General features: G+C 42.9%; 2 protein-coding genes across 2 annotated transcripts; both read right to left on the bottom strand.

Annotated features, from left to right (window-relative positions):
- Positions 1 to 432: 432 nt before the first annotated feature.
- LOC144516295 (potassium voltage-gated channel subfamily A member 2) lies at positions 433 to 1,923 on the bottom strand. The gene has a single exon (XM_078247502.1). The coding sequence runs from the start codon at positions 1,921 to 1,923 to the stop codon at positions 433 to 435; it is 1,491 nt and encodes a 496-aa protein (XP_078103628.1).
- Positions 1,924 to 16,785: 14,862 nt separating this feature from the next.
- Positions 16,786 to 18,324, bottom strand: kcna3a (potassium voltage-gated channel, shaker-related subfamily, member 3a). Its single transcript, XM_078247501.1, has one exon. The coding sequence runs from the start codon at positions 18,223 to 18,225 to the stop codon at positions 16,786 to 16,788; it is 1,440 nt and encodes a 479-aa protein (XP_078103627.1). The 5' UTR covers positions 18,226 to 18,324.
- Between the last annotated feature and the right edge of the window lie 220 nt (positions 18,325 to 18,544).

The raw sequence follows: 18,544 nt of genomic DNA, 5'->3' as shown, positions 1-18,544 counted from the left end.
AAAGCAGGGCTTGTGTTGTGTTGCTTTTTTTCTTTTTGAAAGCAATATATCTTTTTTTCATTTTTTTTTATTTTTTTTACTTGCTGTGTTTCTCAATTTTTTGTGCACTACTGTTGGCTACTGTTGTGAGCAGGACATTTTAGACAGCCACACACAGACACACAAAAAGCCAACTCCATGCAGAAATGCAAATTTTGAAAGTTTGACAGTTTTCAGGAGTTTTAAGGGCAAGTTGTGAGAAGTGAAGACAGGATGAGCGAGGAGCAAGCGGATGGTCTCTGTAATATTTTTTTTCTTCACTGTCTATCGTCATCAACATCCTGAATTCTATTGCCTTGATATTTCCAGCACACGTAAGGTGGGAGGCTGTACACATGTCCCGTCCAGTTGCTCCACATTTCCTGGCTGTGTCGGAAGGAAAATAGCAGATGACTACACATCTGTGAGCATTTTAGTGATGTTTACATAGTTTGTGTTTGCCAGCGTACAGTTGGCCGTCTTAAGGTTCTCCTCCTGAAAGTCCTCGCGGCTGTTGTTCACAGCCTCCTGGATCTCCATATAGTCCGATTTACTGATGGTAGAGCCGCTACGGCTCTTCTTCAGCTCCTCAGCTGAATCGGCTTTGGGCACGTTGACCTGTAGGTACTGCGCCTGTTCTTCACCCTCAGTCTCGCGGTGATAGAAGTAGTTGAAGTTGGACACAATGACAGGCACGGGCAAGGCAATGGTCAGCACACCTGCGATGGCACAGAGGGAGCCCACGATCTTGCCACCGATCGTAGTTGGGACCATATCACCATAGCCGACTGTTGTCATGGACACCACCGCCCACCAAAACGCATCTGGGATGCTCTCGAACTGTGACTCGGGCTCATCTGCTTCAGCAAAGTAGACAGCGCTTGAGAAAAGGATGACCCCTATGAAGAGGAAGAAAATAAGCAAACCGAGCTCTCGCATGCTGGCTTTTAGGGTCTGACCCAAAATCTGAAGCCCCTTGGAGTGACGTGAGAGCTTGAAAATTCTAAACACTCGTACTAAGCGGATGACCCTGAGAATGGCTAAAGACATGGCTTGCTGACCCGCTTGACCATCATCAGGCTTTTCTGCGAGCTCTGTGCCAAGAGTGATGAAGTAAGGGATGATAGCAACAATATCAATGATGTTCATTATGTTACCGAAAAAGCCTGCTTTGCTGGGGCAGGCAAAGAAGCGCACTAGAAACTCAAAGGAGAACCATATAATGCAGAGAGTCTCCAGGATGAAGAAGGGGTCAGTGAAGTAGGTGGATGTATAGCTGATGGTTGTGGTATTGGTCTCAGGTGAATAGACTTTCGAGTGAGACTTGTGCATATCGTCATCATCATTGCGGAACATTGGGAGGGTCTCCAAGCAGAAACTGACAATAGATATCAGGATGACCATGACAGAGATTATGGCAATAATCCTAGCAGGACCTGAGCTCTCTGGGTACTCGAACAGCAGCCACACCTGTCTCTGAAACTCATTATCAGGAAGAGGCCGCTCCTCCTCCTTGATGAAACCCTCATCTTCTCTGAATATCTCGATGGCCTCGTCGCCCAGCTCGTAGAAGCGAATCTCCTCTGAGAAAATATCAAGGGTGACGTTGACCGGCCTTCTTAGCCGGCCCCCTGACTGGTAATAATACAATATGGCATCAAAGCTGGGTCTGTTCCTGTCGAAAAAGTACTCGTTCCTCAGTGGGTCAAAGTACCGCATCCTCTTTTTTGGGTCCCCCAGCAGAGTCTCTGGGAACTGGGAGAGAGTTTTGAGTTGAGTCTCAAAGCGCAGCCCTGAAATGTTGATGACCACCCTCTCACAACACTCATGGTCGGCCTCCGGGTCGTAGTCCTGCCCCGGGTGTGTAGCCGCCTCGTCAGAGGGGTCGCCTGTGGCAACAGTCATTCTGCAGGGGGAGGAGGCCTGCACTTTTCAGTGAGTCTGGGTCCTGCAGCCTGGAGAACTGCAGGCAGGGGCCAGGAGAGGGTGGGGGCTCAACGCCGTAAAGACCTGACGGCCACAGGATGTCACCTAGGATCTGACTGCATGCAGGAAAGATGAAGCAAAGACAGACAACAAGGTCAGGTAAACCGGAGACATGATTCAGCACTCAATACTTCTACCATTTAGATACATATAGACATAGAGATGTCAGGAATTTGCTTTAAACAACTGAAAAGAGATTAAATCTCAACAATGTCAGTAGATTTGATACGAGTTATGTAAAGTTATACTGTCGTGAGAAGGTAATCGATGCAATAATGAATCAGCTCATGAAAACTTGAGATGACACTCCTGCTCTTGACTCGGGCAAATTAATATGCATTTAAGCCATCCGCAATGCATATGACTTGAATGCAGGTAAACTCAGTGGCTAACTGGCATATAAAACATACAGACGGTCATAAATTAGGACACTGATCTGCTGCAATGGACAAAACACACTGAGATGAATGAGACTACCTTTTTGCAGTGAGGCCATGCATGAATATGGCAATGCAGCAGGCACCAAATTTATACAGACAGCATCCTGAATATCATAGAAAACCACTGCAGTCTAAACACTAATGTACAAGACACTTTTAAGATTTACTGCTGTACCAAACAAGCCCACATGCACATGCCTCATATTAACTGACTTCAGTTTAGTTTTGTTGGAGCATTTTAGTCTTGAAATGGTGCCTGTCTCTGAAATATTCAAAAACATCTATAAATAATTGATCCATAGAAGGAAATAGGTTCCAAGAGAAAAACTGTATCTCGTCTACATCATCTCCACTCACAGAGTGGGAGCACAGTTTTACTAAATAAAATCCTTATGAAACATACACCAAATCTATAACTGCAGGCTTATTGCCTATTATCACGTTTTCCAGTGAGGTGCAAATCAGTGCAATACCAAGACTTTTAAACACATATAATCAAAATCAGAGATGATAGGTAAGCTGCTTTATCTTGATCTTCATACCTGCAGACATCTTTTTCATGTGATGTGAGTTGATGCTCTTGCTGAACACTGGTAGGAAGGTGAATAACCAGCTACGACAATCAGGTCTTCTGTCTTCAGAGCGGGTAAAAAAAATCCAATTTGGGGCAGTCGATGATATTCACCTCATGTTGTCTGCAGCAGCATCCTCGCCGCGTACACCGGGTAGCCTACAGTAGTATGTGCGGGTGTGTCCTCGCTTTCCCCTCCCCGGCTCCTTTCCTACGGTTAGGCTGTCGTGGGATGGCGATCGGCAAAAAAAAAAGGGCGGAGGGAACCGATCAAGGAGGTGCTGGTGCTTCCCTTAATAAGCAAAGGTGCTGGGATCAGCAGAATGATCTGCCTCCGCTGTTCCCCTCCACGCCAGCGTGACTGTGTGGCGAGCTGTGGCTGCAGACAGCCGCAAAGGTAAATGATCCTGATAAGGTGCTCAGATCGAGAGGCAACATCTGCAAAGGGAGGGAAAAGGCGAGGAGGAGGGAGAGGGCTTAAAAAAAAAAATAGATACATCTTATTAGCTAGATTTAATAATTAGACGCGTTCTGGGACATATGCATCAATAATAAGTCCTCTTTTCATGTCAGTGTGTGAATAAATCTGGCGTCACTCAAGCCAATTTACATACATACTAGATAAGAAATAAATAGATAAGAAATAAATATTTCTCATCTAAGTATGCGCCCGCCACTCCTGCGGAGTCAAGTGCGTCCCAACGTTTAGTGCACAGACAGTTCTGGGAGTCTCCTCATAGCCTACATGATGAGCAGAGCAGCGTCTTCAGACACTGACTTGAGACGACATGCATTCAAGATTCGCCCTATGTAGTGGGCTATAAGATTAGGCAATTAGCCCACACTGAGCCAGAGCCCCGCGCACAAACACACACATGGATATAAAGTGGATTTTATTGGTTCTGCATGGTCTCACCTCGGCAGGAGGTGAAGTTTTGTAGGTGAAATATGTGTGAAGGTAGGTGTGAAAGATTTCTGTAGTCAGCAGTGGCCGCTCGTGTATAAAGCTTTGTCAAACCTGCATTCAGGCACTGCTGTGCATACCAATAGACGTGCTGGTGATGGAGAAGGCAAGGGCGAAAAAACGCGCTCTCCATCCGCACTGAAGCCTACCACTCCTTACCTTATCTGCAGGGTGGGCAATTTAAAGGGCAACACATCTCCAGCATTGTTCAGCAGCACCGCTGTTGGTCAGATGGTTTCATTTTTTTTCTCAAACTGCTATGCCAAGTATCGGCAGATAAGCATTTATTGTAGTTAGCAAGATGAGACAAGGTTGTGTAACCAACACAATAACAGACAAGTACAGTAACTTACTTGACTGTAGCTGTAGCTGATTATTCAATAGCATTGTCCCACGAACAATGCATGTCTGTGGGGACGTCTTTCTCATTCAGGTGTCTTTCCCAAGCTTTATTGTTGAATTTTTTAAGGCAATTACATGAGTTTACTTTCTGTAACTCTTGTTACAGCAGTTATGTTTGTAACCTTTCCTGGCAACAAAGTTTCATCAATAATAGATAGGAGGGCGACAGAAATAGAGCAAAACCTCCATCATTGTGCTCTGCTATATTCAGAAAGAAAAACAAACTGATCGATAGTAAATCCCCTCCCTGCTATAAATACTGGAGCTGGGAATGAATGCACCGTGGCCGGAAAGGACCTCCAGAGAAGCCAAAGGTCAGCGGGAATCCCTTGGCTGTGAAAGGGAGGAGGTGAACAAGGAGAAACGGGGGTGGGGCGAGGTGAGTGGAATGATTTGTGTGAGACTCTGCTTTGCCAAGGTTACTTCTGCCAGACATGAGACCACCACGGCTCCCAGCCTCGTCACCTTCTGTCTGTCTGCCTGTCTCTGCTGCCACCCACTTAGATACCTCTCACTAGGCTTATTTCAAACCGGTGTGATATTAAGCCCAACACTGGACCGGACCACCAAATTTTACCACTAGGTGTTTCACTTAAGTCAGCAGCCACTCCCGACAGGGACACTAGGTGCAACACTTATTTGATAGTTCCTCGCGCCGAAGGAGGAGGGCTCTCCGATGAGCTATGATCGAGGATACACCAGAGCAGCCTTCCCGAAAGCTGTACAGCTGAAAGGGTTTCTAACTCCGCCCAAACAGCTGACTAATTCATGTGATGCCTGACAGGAAAGGACGTCTCATCCCTCTCAAACACATTTGCTCGATTCCTCTCTCCTCCCATGATTTCCTCGCGTCTCTTGGTGGGATGGAATAAGACGCGAGGAAGGGAGGGAAGAGAAGGGTCCGGGGATGCAATTTAAGAGAACTGAGATGTACCTACAATCAGACTGAGAGAGCCCATAACGCCTCCAGTCCACTTGGTAGCGGTAATGTATCTCTATGCCATGACTTTTTTCCTGTTGTGTTTACACTTTGCCTCGTCTTTTTCAGCTCACCTCACCTCTTTTGTCGGCTTCAAATCCAAAATGTTTACATATCGCTGTTGCAGCATTAGTTTTCTTTTAGACTAACTCAGCCAGATATTGTCTCGTCGGCCTCAAAAACACATGAACTTACCGCTATTGAAATATGATCTCCTTCGCTACTGGGCTCGGCAGTAACATGACTTTATGTATAGCCTGTAGACACTGTCAGCGGCTCTGTTAGTTTGTTTTATAAATATAATATTACAACCCGTTCTCATTCCAAACTCGTAAAATAAGGACGTTTGGACAGTGGCTGTCAGCATCTGATGCGACGAAAAAGGCGTCTTTCACTGTGTTTGTGTAACGCACTGGGGAGAGCAGCAGTTAGATAGGATTTAGCGAGTAGTATGTAAGGGCGAATTTCCACGTAAGGAGGTTGGTTGGGGTGGTGGATGGGTCAAACAAACACAGGACTTTCACCCAGGAGAGAGCGGGGTTCGCGTCCCGCTTGTCACACTTGCTATAGTCGCTTTTTTCTTTCCTCCCACGTGTAACGGAACAATACGCCCACCCACGACCCTTTCTTAAACCCAACCGTCCCGTACTTCCCGCGTGTCGTAAGCCCACCCACGACCTTTTCCTTAACATAACTGCGTCAAAAGGGACGGAAATAGTCCCGACCAAGCGCGTTTACTTAGGGCCTGGCTAGTCCACACAACATTCCCGGGATGGGAGAAAAACGTGCTCTGGTTTATTGGAATTTCTTTAAACCAATCAAAATCGTCTTGGCGCCGGACGGAAGAAAATGGTGCCTCTGCAAAATAGCCTCGGGAAGGAACTTGTTTTGGTGGAACATTTGTACGTTCAAAAGTTGTTTTAGTCGTGCAACAGAAAACTCAGATTGGACAGATAGTCTAGCTAGCTGTCTGGATTTACCCTGCAGAGATCTGAGGAGCAGTTAACCATAGCCTCATAAATCCACCAGAGTTAAGAATGCCAACACAAAGAAGCGGAAGGTGACGGACATCCGGCCGAAATGAGGGACATCCGGCCGAAAGGATGGACATCCGGCCGAAAGGATGGACATCCAACGGAATTTCCGGCAGCACCGGAACAATCCCGGAAATGAAACATCGTCGATATAGACTATCATATTGCTTACTACCAGTGTTGGGCAGGCTACTTGGAAAGTTTAGTGAGTTAGTTAAAGTTACCAGTTACTGACATTAAATTAAGCTTCACTACACTGAAGCTATCATTAGCCCCCAAAGGAATGTAGCAAGCTAAGCTACGGCAACATGGCAAAAGTAGTTTACTACATTGAAGCTAATTTTTATACATCCATGTATGGCGGTGGCATCACTAATCGGCAGCAGTTTTATTTCAGACTGAAATTAAATGAAAACCGGAAATCATCCTAACTCTGCCTCTCACTATCTCTCAATGGCTTTCCCAGGTTCCTCATGACAGCACAGCCATTATTTATGAGACGGGGGCCTATTACAAAGACTGTTAATGCAGACTCTAAAGCTCAGTTCTTTTTGCATTAGCTGGCTTACTTTAATTAAAAAAGTACTCTAAATGCTGTACATGTTCTAATCACATGGGGATGTGAAAATGAGTGATTGTGTAGATGAGGGTGACAACGATAAATTTGTCTCCAAGAGGTATCGATTTCAGGACTTGTTTCAATCTGATGTTTTGGCACAGGAACAGAAAGCAGAGAAAATGAACTTGAGGACTGAGAAACTGAAGGGTCATTATCACTGAGCCACAAGTTAAATGACAACAAAAACGATTGCAGAAACATTCATGAAAAGCACGGCAGTTTACATTCAAGTTTTTTTCATTACTAGTAGCGATATGATACCCGAGTTTACTTTTTACAATGCCTTCCTTTAAGACACATAAACATGTTTTTCCACCAAAAAGCTAAACTTTTTTTAATTTTAATAAAAATAAGCTTACCTTCTCAAATGTTGAATGTTGACTAAGCACAAGCAGCTGTGTAACAACATTCCCACCAAAAATAGTCTCAAATTGGTAAAACTTTTCATACTTTTTGGCATTCTGGCCTTTTTTTTATAGAATCCCTTCTAGTAGTAGAGACAGGAAATGTGATGAGAGGGAAAGGTACATAATTAAAAATCTCCAGCCGGAACCATGCAGGAACATTGCAGTAAAATGCTGCATCTTAACCACAGGGCCATAAGGATGCCTCAAATTTGCTAAATTTTGATCTCGACCAAGAACTACGGTATCAGTTCAAAGAGTAAGTAAACTATGAATCTGACCAGAAAGTTGATGCAAGCTTTCATTTGAAATATTTTGATACTAGTACCAAGGCTGCATTGCCAACTGGGTAAAGCAGGAAACTACCCGAGGGTCCCGGATCCTTAGAGAAACCTAAAGGCCCCAGTTTCACTACATGACAACTGTCATTGGATTGATTGCAAATCTTTCATGGTATTTGCATCATGAGAGGACAATATCAACCAATGCTGTCTTGTAGTGAGACACTGTGTTTAAAATCAAGATGTGTTTAATCAAATTACCATAAACACAAATGAAGTACTTTTCCATCATGGGAGGACTGGAGGTGTCGCCAGGGTACATTTTGCACATTGCACAGAGGGCGGCAGGACAGGGATCAGTAGAAGCCCAACAGTAAAGCCCCCTTAACAGGTTCATCCGGCCATGACTAGTACCTATATTGGAGCTGAGCTTTGGTACATTACCAAAACTATACCTTAAAAGTATACTTTTTGATACTTTCTTTGACAAATATGATATTTTCTATAAAACCCTTTTTTATTATACAAAAGAAGGCAACATTCTCTAATGTTCAATATCTAAACACAGACAGCCGGGTAAAAACTATTTGATTAAAGAATAAGTAACTTTAAGGTTGAAAACGGTCAGCGTTTTAAACCAATATGGCAGACTATGCTCTTCCCAAGAGTGCCTGAAGAACAGTCTCCTTTTTGTACAAAAATTGAGGTTCAGCAATCAGTCACACTCCCTTCTATGGTATTCCTTATCAGTTTTTTTTAAGTTGGTTGCTAGAAAAATACTAGAAAATCACTGCAAAATTATCTGTATCCAAAGTCCCCAGGTTTATCAAGGACAAGTGTCAGTACTGTTCAGCTCGGTCCCTGGAGGGCAGTGCTCTTTTTAAAAACACTGTATGTCTCCTTGCTCTTTGATACTGCATTGCAGCAGCCACAGGTTTTCCACACACACACACACACACACACACACACACACACACACACACACACACACACACACACACACACACACACACACACACACACACACACACACACACACACACACACACACACACACACACACACACACACACTCCCTGTTACCAGTGAACTCACTGGCCAATATAATGCAATAAGACGGAATAGATAAGCTCTCCATATCTACTCTTTGATTTGCTGCTGCATTAAAACAGATTTTCTGCTTCTAAATATGATGAGGCAACTTTCACCTGTGTATATTTCCTCATTAGATAATTCTCTAATGCAAAGTCATCAACATATTCAATGAGAATGTTATGCTAAAATTATCTCATCCTATATATTCTGACAAATTTGTATTTCCCACCATGTTTTTTTTCCAATCATCAGTGTATCTGGCAATCCCACAACCTTAGTGCTAAACACTTATTTCCCCCCAATGCATCGCCACTGAAACTCAATTGTTTTGACCCTCTAGGAGATGAGTCATTGCAGTATCACTGCTCAGGAGAGAGAAACTGTGGTGCCCTGCAAAAGAGGCCGGTTATACAGGACATACAGCTGACAGGACCGGGCTCGGAAAGGGGAGGCAAGAGATGAAAAAGAGTGGCTCAAGTACACAGATGTATAGCAATGCAGCTCCCTGTGTCCTTCTCTGTGTCCCTGGAGCTAACAGTACATCTGAGGCAGAGACAGGAAGGGATGGAGATAAATACAAGGAGGGATAGGGAAGATAGAGCATTGTGCAAAGAGAGGGACGAGAAGAAAAAAGGGAGCGAGTCGTGCTCATCAGATTGAGGACCAGCAGGATGAGAGCAGACACTGGAAAGGAGCCAGATACCAGGAGAGACACAAGGACACTGCTGCTGCGGTATACTGCCAAGCTGCATCTCACTTACCCAGATAACCTCACAAGTCCGCACACACCCGCTGCACCAGCTTACTATCTAAACTCATAGGTTTGCAGAATACCAGTCGCTACCTGTGGACATTTTCCACACTATAACAGTATCTGTGTACACATGCTGCTGGTCTGCAAGTCAAAAGTTACAGCATGCAACATTTGGCTGAAACAGACCCACACTTTACTATACGGCTTCTTCATTTGTACTGACAGTCAGTCAGTCAGTGAGTGAGTGAGTGAGTCAGTGTCAATGTTGCAGGGATACCCTTATGCTTTGCTACACAATGTGTCTGTATAAGTGAGAAATTCAAGCCATGGTAAGTGCTTGCTTCAGGAACACTTAGGTTAAATTACACCAAGGTCATACTGGAAATATGATATCTTTGATATGAGGGTGAGAGAAGAAAAATGAAGCTGATTGTGTCTGACAATAAGCTTTGACCTTATGCATTGCATGCTGTAGTGACTTATTGCAGCACATTGCTCCACCACTGAATAGTTTAGCAAATCCTGGATTTTGCTCCCTTTTCATGTTTTAGAAAGTTTAAAAAATAATTTGGAATTAAAAGGACGAGCGCTAAGCATATTCAGGTCTGCTTTACTACGTTGGTGGTAGAATAGGCTGCAGTGTTTGTTTGCTGCAGCACAGATGCACATTATGATATTTACAGTAACAGCTACTGTGTCACTGTGATGATGCAATCCTCGGCTTTTTGTTTGCCAGTGACTTGAGGAACCAAAATATTTCCCTCAGCTTCATGCAGCAGTCTGGTCTGCAGTCTGCTGGACCCAGCTGACGCTTGCTCTCTCTCTCTCTCTCTCTCTTACAGGAGACCTGAGGGATGAGCCAGGGCTGCACAGTTTCCAGGATCACATTACCTCATCACCAAACACATCTGACTTTTCCCTAAAATATTAATCTTGTCCCTCAAGGTAAAGATGATCAGACTCTTTGAAAGCGCCGAAAAGCACAGAAAATGTCCAAAGTCAGCATTTTCACTGTATCTGGGTGAATCTTTTGCTCAGCCTCATTTGGTTGCTATGGAGACCATCTCTATAGGAGCAGCAGTGGGAGGAGGCTCAGCAGTGACATCACACCTGCTGTCTCTGGTGCCGCTGGGATATTTCAGGTAAAGTTACAGCAAGATGACAAAGCACTTTTCATTTTCCTGCAGTCAGCTGCATTAGTAAAAAATGAATTAGTGGGTAGATAACGTGTAAAATGTGTTTCTGTTGTTAAAGGACATGTTTTCCAGCATAGGTTGTCTGAATGAAACTGGTTTCATTGTTAGCTTTAGTACGTCTTCCCTCAAGGGCAGAAAAGGTGGTGGGGGTGGGGGGGAATATATGCTCTCTCTGACATGCTTTCTGGGCTTTCTTTTCTCTCACTGAAAGCCCAGAACATAGAGTCTCGATGCAGAAGAATTACCTTTATGAATAGCCCCAAGAGTGCCATTACATGTTCTCCGAAGAGCAGATGGATGAATGGCACCCAGAGAAATAAATGACAATATGTCTCATGGTTTCTATTTTTGGCAGCGCTGAGTTACAGTTTTAAGGCAAATACTGTACCACATAAAAATACCATCAGAGCAAGAGGAAAAATGTGCAGAGCTGTGAATAACTGCACCAGGCTTAGCTACTTCCTTCCCCTCTTCCCTTCACCGATGTGTCATGCTTTGGTAAAGTTCAAGGATGACAAGAGGCTCCTCTGCTGGCACACACTGCTTATCCAGGGTTTTTCCTGCATAGAGGAATTTTTGGCGCCCCCCAAAAAGGTTTTAGCTAGCCCCTAAGAAAAATCACCATAACCAAAATAAAAAGAAGTGAGAATAAAAATAGCAATTTAAATCCTCTCTTAATGTGTTTAAGAGCAATTTACCAAACAACCGTTGAACGAGCAGAACATAAACTTGAATATGAGAGCTAATCTCATATTTATCTCCAGAGTCTGAACCGGACTCCTGGTGATTTATTTAAATTTTAAATTTTACTTTAATTTAATTTACTCAAGCATACTATACATTTTTGTTGATCAAATTGTCAGATATAACAGGGAAATGCATAGATTTCTGTCAAATAAGGTAACACAGAATTGCTTTTACTGTATGTGGACCGATCATGCTTCCTGCCGTGCGTAGTCCCCCCCCAAAGGCTCATTCTGAGCCAGGAATAACCCTTTTATCATTAGAGGCATCGCTCCTCATGTCGGGAATGTTGGCATGATGAGGACAGCGAGGAGAGGAGAGGAGAGGAGAGGAGAGGTGAGGTGAGTGGAAGCCCGGGGTCCCCTCTACCCCTCCCTCCCCAGCTTCAACTGAGCATGATCCTGGACTCCTCATATGTACCTGCAGCTGCAGTATCAGAGAGGACCAGCTGCGGAGCTGACTGTTTGAGGTTTCCTGCGTCCGTTGTGTGCATTTGTGTGCATGCAAGGTCATATGCATGTTCTAACCACTACTTTCTTCAATGACCAGGATCCCTCAGTTTTGTTTTGTTGTTTGACACTGACAGACCCACCCACACACACACACCCACACACACACACACACACACACACACACACACACACACACACACACACACACACACACACACACACACACACACACACACACACACACACACACACACACACACACACACACACACACACACACACACACACACACACATACACTTAGACATTAGAACACATTTTAAAACTAGCAGACACATTAAAGTCACAAGTGTCCATCCTGCTTTAAATCTCTTTCTTAATACAGCGTTCTGCCTATCACAGCTTTTTGCTGAAAACAGCTGCCTGCTGCACCTGGAAACAAGATTAATAAGAGCAGAGATTGCAGCCAAGCAAACCAAAAACATTGAGCTAAAAGATGCAAAAACGCTCAGGAGAGCTGACGGACACCCTTCCATTGTTAAGGCAGAAATATTGATAAATGTAGCTTCAATGCCAGCTTTTGGTACTTTTGGTATTGCAGTTTGATAACCAGCTCTACATGGAACAAAGGGACACGTCAAGAAAAAAATTTATTGAAAGAACTACATGGTCCTGAATTTTGAAAAAAATGTGGACTCATGTCTTGGTAATTGAAGTTGTGTAATAACTTTCAGCATTCCTGATGAGATGAGTAAACAATTGAGTGATATGCTCTTCTTCTATTTATTCAAATACTGTAAAAGCAGCATTGATCTCCTCATGAGGCCACAATATCTCAGCCTATTAAGTCAAACAAGTTCAACTCTAATGCGATTCTTTCCTCTCCACAAGCCAGAACAAGACAGGCTGAACTGCAGGTGCACTCTGTAGGAGATGATTAATGGCGCTGGGTAACATTTCCCCTGGTTAAAAATACATTGAAGAAGGACTTAAATTCTAGTAGGGACAGAGGGAACAAAGCCACTCAGCAGTTCTGAGGCAGAGCACCTGAAACTGTGGACCGCATGGGATTTGACCTTCTGCCAGTAAAACTAAGTGGACGAAGGGTTAAATCTGTGAAACTCAATGCTAAACTGCTTCACTTTAAAAATGACTAAAAATGTGGACGGTCATATTATATGTTCTAGCCTTCTATTCTTTTTTTTTCAAATGTTGTGTTTACCTCTCTTAGGTGCTTTTGTTTGTATGTGGAGTCTTTGTATACACCAATCAAATTTGGAACACATGTTACAAAGACAGGCAGTTTCTGAAGTTTGACATTTAAATCATTGTCATCAAGACCCAAATCTTACCATAAGAAAATACACTTATCCAAACAAATGCTTAACCTGAACTCAACGTAATTATTTTCATGGCAAATTAGAAGTTACCTGTCCAGTATACAGTATTATGAATATGGAAGTGGGTTATAGAAAATCATGCAACATGTTATTGGAACCATTCTGTGAGTATATTACATTATAGAAGACTGTTAAGTTCATTGTCTTAAGTATTTTGTTAAAATGTTGCTTTATAAAACAGACTTCATGAGCTGTCATGTGATTCTAGAAGTAGATTTTGCTTTGTAACAGCTGAAAGTGAATTTAAAGGAACCTTCACGTCAACTTCTGTGCTGTCATGTTGAGTGTGAGTGAGGAGAGGTTTTTCAGCACTCAAGCTTACAAACAGGTTTCCCTTTGTCCTACTGGGAATTAGGAAACCTAAGCATTGTGAGTCAAACTAAATGCCTCTAGGTAGAATTATATGGTAGTTTCCTGACCTGTGTGACAAATCACATGGCAGCGTCTGGAACAAAACATTATTCCTCCCTCATTGTTTGGAGTCTCACAGAATCAAGTACTGCAAAAGTCAACCTTTTCTTCAATATGCATATTTTCTTTTATTCTGACCTGAATAAAACCCAATACCTAAATAAGTATTGAAGTGGTAACCCTTTCCTATGTCACAAAGGGCCTTGCACATTTGATGAAGATGACTAAATATGACCGTTAGGCATTGTTATTACACCAAAGGAGGCCATCATTAATATCTTTTATATGTAATATGAGCTATGCATGAACAGATGTATTTATATGGCAAAGAAATATTCAGAGAAAGAAATGTACAGTAGCAAGAGGACCCATTAGATCGCTTATGAAAATAATTGTTATAAAATATCAGTAAAAGACAAATTTGGTATTTGGGAGGGGTCGTGCTGCTTAAACAGTATTGTCAACGCCAATCACATATAGAAGCATATGAAAATCCATTGTATATGACTATATTTTACAGTTAAAGTCCCTGAGGCTTCAAACAAAAGCAATGGGTCATTTTCTTTGGCAGACTTCTGAAACGTCATCAGTTCAAAATTGTGCTCATAAGCAGTTCTCATAAAATCAGGGAAAGTCATAAAGCATCAAATTAATAAAACAATGTTGGTATGTTTTTGAGTTGTTAAAAAGGGCTCAGAAAGTCTATGGCAGTTAGAACAAAATACGGACTACATTATAAATTGGATACCAGTATCATGATTATAAAGGCACAATAATATATTCAGTCTTCAAGACTGATCAAGTATAAAAGGAAGGGGCTAAATATAATGAGCATGAGCTCAACATTAAACTCCTTCCTTAAAGTAATAAATCAGTTGATCCACTAGAGAGTAGCACTGAGCTATGTTCAGAATGATGAAAACAGTTCAGTTCAAAACAACACGACTAAACCTACCGTCCAGCAGCAATACAACATCATTTAAACTACTTAATGATACAGACAGTAGTTTCTAAAAACGTTGCAGTCATTACCATTGCATTCTGAACAAATGTTTCTTCTTATATCAATTATACAGTAATAAATAGCAATGAACATTATGCTGATCAGAAAGCACACCTAATTACTGGTACTCCATAAAATAAAATAAAATAAAATAAAATAATTGGAACTAAAATGTATATCTGATTAATGGATTAACCAACTGACAGAACATGTATTGGCATGTTTGCTTGAAAAAAACCCTCAAAATGATAATTAATGATCAAAATAATGGCCACACATTCTCTGCTGCCAGTTTCTCTAAAGTGAAGGTTTGCTACTTTTCTCTGTTTTATGTCATTGTAATCTGAGTACTTGGACTTCAAGTTGAACAAAACAAGACATTTAAAGACGTCATTTTAGACTCTAGGAAATTATAACACTTTTTTTCTCACTATTTTATAACATAAAGGCTATAGATTAAATTATCAATTATTAGACTGATAAAATAATCAACAGATGAGTCTATAATGAAAATAATCATTGGTTGCAGCACTAACAATTATAAAAGTCAGCCACTTTGTACCACATAGCACAGGTGCAAATGTCTGCTGGAGACGATGAAAGGTAGCTGACGTCAGACCTAGTTGGCATGCCAACTCAGAGAATGAAGCTCACAGAGCAGCTGAGGTGGTTTTAGTGAAGGGAAACACAAGAGTGGCTGCACTGATACAGCTTTTCATCATTTTCCCCATAGACTATACTTCTACAGGTCTTCCAGCTCATTGCCTGAGGCTATACATGCTTTACCTGCTGAATAATTGGATGTAACCACCAATAAGAAGACCAATAAAGTATTGCTAGTTCAATCAATCAATCAATCAATCAATCAATCAATCAATCAATCCATTTTTAATTGTCACTTAAAATCGTACGAGGTACAATTCCAGTGAAATGTTATCCCATTAGCTCATTCAACTTAACATATCAAAACAAGAAGAAAAAGGACAAAATGTGATAATGAACCACCTTTGGAAAGTCTTGTGAAAATGCTTGAAAAGGTGTGAAAATGCAATACAATGCCATGGTAACATCAGAGGGGGTTACCACCGTCGTCATGGAGACTGCATCACAAGGTGGGCTCAGCGAGCAGCAGGCGGGGCGTTCTGCACGCTCTCCCTCCCTTCATCCACGCTGTTTTCATCCTGTTGTTAGAGCGTACATTACCTCAAATAACGCTTACTCACACTTTTTATATTTCATGTTCCTCTCTGCTCGCTTTGGACGAAATTTGCAATGATAATAGATATGTATAAGGTTAGAATGACATTTTGAGTCGGGGTCAGTTAATTTCCGTTTTATTTAATATAGGTAATATAGGCAGTTCTGAATAAAAATACAATTATACGAAAAGCGCGACTTCATTGCTATGGTAAAAGTTTCCATCGACACCACTCTGTGTTATACCTGAATAATCATGTGAACAAGACTCAGAGACCAACATTTCGACAGGTTATGATATTAAATATAACCTAAACAGGCATTTGGCTATATAAATTAGCATAGTCTAGTCATTACATTACTGGACAATGAAAAGTTTCTTTCCACGAAGCACAAGACGCCGTTTTTCACTATAGTAGACTATATGCTACACGTGTATCCAAATCATGAACACCAACAACTTTCGCATTTACATCAAGATATGTAGGCATGTGTAATATATGCTGCTAATATATCCGTTTTAACAAGCCGTTTACGTGTTCATTAAATGTTTTGTTTTTTTCTGACAACAGCTTGAGCCAAAATAAATACTTTTCCAGTGCATAGTAATAATTTTTGACTGGAAATATGTATAGCCTACTCGGTATTTCTCGTTTGCTTACGTTAAAAAAACAACATTAAATGACTTGTTAAAACGGACATTTACGCACGTTCATTCACAGATATAGACTGATTACATTGGCTATATATTTATATATATATATATATATGTATATAAACTATATTATAGCTACTATGTCTTCATGCTCCATAAATGATCCATTCTGGGGTTCATTTACACGTCTGTGAAGATCTTTTTGATGTTGACGGAGTTCTGGTTGTTTTCGGTGGTGAAGTTAGGCTGTTTGAACGCACTGTCCTCTATCACCATGTACTCAGACTTGCTGAGGGATGAGGAACTGCAGGACCTCCTCAGCTCCTCCGAGGGGAGGTGCTCACAGCTGCTGGTGTGCACGTACTGTGGGTGCTCCTCTCCATCAGTCTCCCTGTGGTAAAAGTAGTTGAAATTGGACACAATCACTGGCACGGGTAAGGCAATGGTCAGCACGCCTGCTATTGCGCACAGAGACCCCACTATTTTCCCACCAATGGTCACCGGATGCATGTCTCCATATCCGACAGTGGTCATGGTGACCACTGCCCACCAAAACGCATCTGGGATGCTGGTGAAACTGGACGAGGGGTCGTCTGCTTCTGCAAAGTAAACCGCGCTGGAGAAGAGAATAACTCCGATGAAAAGGAAGAATATGAGCAAGCCGAGCTCCCTCATGCTGGCCTTGAGGGTCTGTCCCAAAATCTGAAGTCCCTTTGAGTGACGCGACAGCTTAAAAATGCGAAAGACTCTCACCAGTCTGATAACCCTCAGGATGGCGAGGGACATCGCCTGCTGGCTGCCGTTGGTTTCACTCTCGGCCAGCTCAGTGCCCATAGTGATAAAGTATGGGATTATGGCGACGATGTCAATGATATTCATGATGTTTTTGGAGAAGGTAGCTTTGCTGGGGCAGGCGAAAAACCTGACCAGCAACTCGAAAGAGAACCATATGATGCACAGGGTCTCTATGATGAAGAAGGGGTCTGTGAACGGGCTTGGCACGTAGGGAGCAGTGCCATTGGCCGCGGGTGCCACTGTGGCTTGGTCTCTCTCATCCCGAAATTCCGGCAGAGTTTCCATGCAGAAAATAACAATTGAAATCAAAATAACAAGCACTGAAACTATGGCTATTCCCCTCGCTGGTCCAGAGCTTTCAGGGTATTCAAACAAAAGCCAAACCTGCTTTTGGAAATCTTTTTTGGGCAGTATGCGCTCCTCTTCTTTTATAAAACCTTCATCATCACGGAATTTCTCCATGGCCTCCTCTCCGAGTTGATAAAACCGGATCTCCTCGGAAAAAATATCAATGGGGACGTTAACAGGTCTCCGTATGCGCCCCCCTGACTGGTAGTAGTACAGGATGGCATCAAAGCTGGGTCTGTTCCTGTCAAAGAAGTACTCGTTCCTCAATGGGTCAAAGTGGCGCATCCTTTTCCTGGGGTCCCCCAGCAGCGTGTCTGGGAACTGGTTGAAAGTTTTAAGTTGCGTCTCAAAGCGCAAACCCGAAATGTTGATGACCACCCTCTGGCAGCATCCCTGCCGGCCGCGCTCATATCGATCCACCGACAGGTGAGGCGCCGAAAGCACGGCGGGGTCCTCCAGCATGTTTTCCACCGTCATGACGCCCCTCTCCACCTCGGCATAACCCCGGCTGTCAGTCGCGTTGCTGCCCTTGTGCCTGGCGGACGAGCGGGGCTTGATCACGCTGAGGGACTGGTCATCCACACAGGTGGTTTTCGGTCTGGAGGGGCAGAGTGCGCCACGCCTCCCCCATCCAAAGCCTACAGCTTTGGAGAGCTGAGGCCGACGCCACTTGCATCTCTTCTAACCATCACCTATCTCCGTATATCCACACAGTGAAGCGCTGCGCTCCCCTCTGCCTTCCCCCTTTACAAACACGTCGACACCCGCCCACGGCGCGCATATGTCTGATATACGT

The sequence above is a fragment of the Sander vitreus genome, chromosome 4, assembly GCF_031162955.1.
Source record: "Sander vitreus isolate 19-12246 chromosome 4, sanVit1, whole genome shotgun sequence".
NCBI lineage: Eukaryota > Metazoa > Chordata > Actinopteri > Perciformes > Percidae > Sander > Sander vitreus.
The sequence above is the reverse complement of the archived record's forward strand: the minus strand, read 5'-3'. Positions and strand labels throughout refer to the sequence as shown.

What these genes read in the sequence shown, in the direction of transcription:
- LOC144516295 (XM_078247502.1), bottom strand. Translation starts at nt 1,923, where the DNA reads ATGACTGTTGCCACAGGCGACCCCTCTGACGAGGCGGCTACACACCCG.
- kcna3a (XM_078247501.1), bottom strand. Translation starts at nt 18,225, where the DNA reads ATGACGGTGGAAAACATGCTGGAGGACCCCGCCGTGCTTTCGGCGCCT.